Source organism: Morus notabilis, unplaced genomic scaffold, assembly GCF_000414095.1.
Source record: "Morus notabilis unplaced genomic scaffold, ASM41409v2 Scaffold5, whole genome shotgun sequence".
Taxonomy (NCBI): Eukaryota; Viridiplantae; Streptophyta; class Magnoliopsida; order Rosales; family Moraceae; genus Morus; species Morus notabilis.
In genome coordinates this window covers 247,167-250,277 of record NW_010363077.1, presented here as the reverse complement: position 1 = coordinate 250,277, position 3,111 = coordinate 247,167, and the positions used below count along the sequence as shown (strand labels likewise).

The 3,111-nt window shown below is 29.2% G+C and overlaps 1 protein-coding gene across 4 annotated transcripts in view; it reads right to left on the bottom strand.

Annotated features, from left to right (window-relative positions):
- LOC21406369 (ADP-glucose phosphorylase) overlaps nt 1–1,340 on the bottom strand; it is a 29,288-nt gene extending 27,948 nt beyond the window's left edge. The window contains exons 1-4 of one of the 4 annotated variants that reach the window (XM_024169166.1): nt 1,118–1,340; nt 918–972; nt 510–561; nt 7–172 (exon numbers count right to left, since the gene is read on the bottom strand). In XM_024169166.1, coding sequence (XP_024024934.1) covers nt 7–143 — 137 coding nt within the window. In that variant the 5' untranslated portion in view covers nt 144–172; nt 510–561; nt 918–972; nt 1,118–1,340. The remainder of the gene's footprint in view (nt 1–6; nt 173–509; nt 562–917; nt 973–1,117) is intronic. The other 3 variants (XM_024169167.1, XM_024169164.1, XM_024169165.1) reach the window with 3 other exon arrangements.
- Between the last annotated feature and the right edge of the window lie 1,771 nt (nt 1,341–3,111).

Sequence of the window (3,111 nt, the reverse complement as noted above, 5' to 3'; positions counted from 1 at the left end):
CATTCCTGGTTAGGATTACTGTTAATTGTGGGGGACTTGGATTTGAAGTCGGAAGGCCGCTTGGCCCTGGCAGGTGAGAAAATGCCCCACCGATTTGTTACAGCATCCTTTCTCAGTTGGGGACTCCGAGCCGCGGATGCCATCACCTTAACTTCTATTTTATTCTGCAGTACTGTTTGTCCATTATGAAAGCATAATTCTAAATTTGCTAGACCGTGCAAATACGAGTTTTTTAAACAAAAGATTTGCATACAATGTTTAGAACTTTCAGAAATTTTACTGCTAGTGCCGCGAAGAATATGAATTTGATTACAAGGAGGCTAGTGATTATAAATGAAAATCAGATGCTCGTCAAGAATTCAAACTGTTTGTATATACAAAGCAATGAGATATTTAAAATATAATTATGTAGAAATTATAAAAACTCATAGCAGCCAGAAAAATCTATGAAACGTAAAAGTATATAATCCCAGATCAAGAGGAGAATCCGGAAAACAAATGAAACGTACCTATACTGTGTGATAAGAAACCAACATGTAAAGAAAGGTTGCTCAATCAGCTCTGTAGCCAAAGAAAGAACAGTAAGTGCTTATATCAACCAAAAGAAAGTTGCAAACATTATTAAAAGCGTATCAGTCAGCTTACACAAACTATTGTGAATACATCAAAAACTAAGAGAGTATCTTGAAAATTTTGTAGGGCACCTAGGCACGCACTAGAACTCACTTATAAAGACCAAGCAACTTTTTTTTAATAAAAAAAACGACAAAAAAAAATAACAAACAAACAAACACAAAGTCAATTATCAATTCCAAGCATTAATTGGGATTTTTTTTTTTTGTTTCCTTTGAGTTAAAGGTGGAGTAAAATGGAGTCTATGTAAGATGCCATTCACACTGAATTATTAGGATACTAACCCTCCAAGGAAATAGACCCAAATGCTGAAAACAGTGTGTTCCGCTCTAAAATGAGCTGATGACCAACGAAGAGAGTGTAAGACATTAAAAATTAAGCGTAGAGCAAAGCCGAACAGAGTGAGATTACAAACAGCCATAGACAATATAAATTAAGCCTAAAGCAAGCAATGCAGAACAATTACAAAACGCAAACACCGTACCACGAGTTCATGGTGCCGACTAAACAAACACACAAGAGAAGAGGATGGCTGCCGCCGATTTAACGCAAATTCAAAGGAATGGGAGTTGTGAATCCCAAAAAAAAAAAGAACAGAGAGAAATGGAGAGAGGAAATCGAGAAGAGGAGATGGGACTTCAGATAGAGGGTTTTTTTTTTAGGGGAAGAAAACTGTTGAGGTAGGAGATGGCACTCCAAAGAGAGGGTTTTTTTTTTTAAGGGGAAGAAAACTGTTGAGGTAAGTTTGTGTTATGTCTTTTGAGTGAAAAATTTAAAAAAATACAACTCGAGTTATAATTTTATTTGAGTTTAAATTCGAGTTTAGGATTAAAATTTGAGTTTAAATTTTTTCTTCTAACTTTAGTTCAGAAACTCAAACTCAAATTAATGAACAATATTTTTTCTATTATTAAAAATGTTATAACTTTTTCGTTTTAATTCTGATTGAGATGATTTTTTTTATGCGTTGACAACGAAAAGACGAATAAAACTCGATCCATATACCCTATTAAAATTTTTCATCAACATTGAGTTTTTATTAAATACTATTTAAATACAAATTCAAGTTTTGACTCACTCAAACACAAACTCAAAAAGATTCTTATCTCAAACCATAACTCAAATGTATACAACCAAACATAAACTCAAGTTACAAATTCAACTCAAGTTATAACTCAAATTTAACTCAAGAATTATACTCAAGTTAAACTCCAAAAGATTTGTTTTGATGAAATGAAATAAAATTAGGAATAGGAATAGAAAATTGATTTATTTAAATTTTATTATTTGGTTGAGCATTGTAATTAATATTAGAATCATAATTATTATATAGTTAGAAAATAGTATAAATTTTTACTAAAATACGTTTTTCATTTTATTCAAGAACAACAAAACATAGCAAGAACAATTACGAAAAAACAAGTGATACATAATCAAAGAAAAAACCAACCTTACACCAGCAATTCGCCCAAAAAAAAAAAAAACAAAGGAAGAGCAACGACAAATAAAACAAAAACATTAATTAAATACACATGATAATCAAATAAAAAGCAAGTAATATATACATAAATGTGATGAGTGAAAGTTAAGAACCTGCAAAAGTAGTGCTCTTGTGCGCTGACAGAATTTAAATGTTTGTTTTATTTTATTTTGATAAGTGAGTTGTACTAGGGTTAATAGAAAAATATACTTTTATATTGGGATAGTGAGAATGGTATTTAACGTAATTTTTTTTAAATATTGGAATGGATAATTTAGACAGAGAATTTTAATTAATATCTGCTTTGAAATGATATAATCATTCAACTGGTTTATTTTAAAAATTGTGATTCAACCATTTAATGGAATAATAATCCTATAACAACAGTCATTCTTAAGTTTTTTTTTTTGCAAACCAAACATAAGAATGATTATATTTTAAGAATCGTATTTCCATTTCAATAGTCATTTTATCAAACCAAACGTATTATTATTTTCCGTAACATCCTATTTCTATTTATATTGAGATTTAAATTATAATTATTTAATTAGAGATTGATGGAGAATTTTGATATCACTCATATTTTCCCTTCACTTTCTATTTTTTCCAACTCTATTATTTATGTCATTCCATAGAATTTTAATGTTATTATATAAAATAACCTATAAAATACAAAGTGATAACCTGCAGATTACGAAATATATTTTACAAACTACAAAAGATAGCATGTAGATTACGAAAGATAACATGCAGGTTATGAAAAATAATCTATCGGTTCTAAAAAGATAACTTACAGATTATTAGTGGCATAAGATTAATTTTGACAACAAAGGCAGAAATAAAATATTGTTACTTTATTAATAATATTTTTAAAAATTCTCCTAAAAATAGCCGGTCAAGATTTAGGGATAACATCACATATGACCTTTTTTAAAAATTTTAAAAAAAATAACTGTAGTTTTGTAAATGAGCAAAATGGTAGTTTTTTTTATTAACTT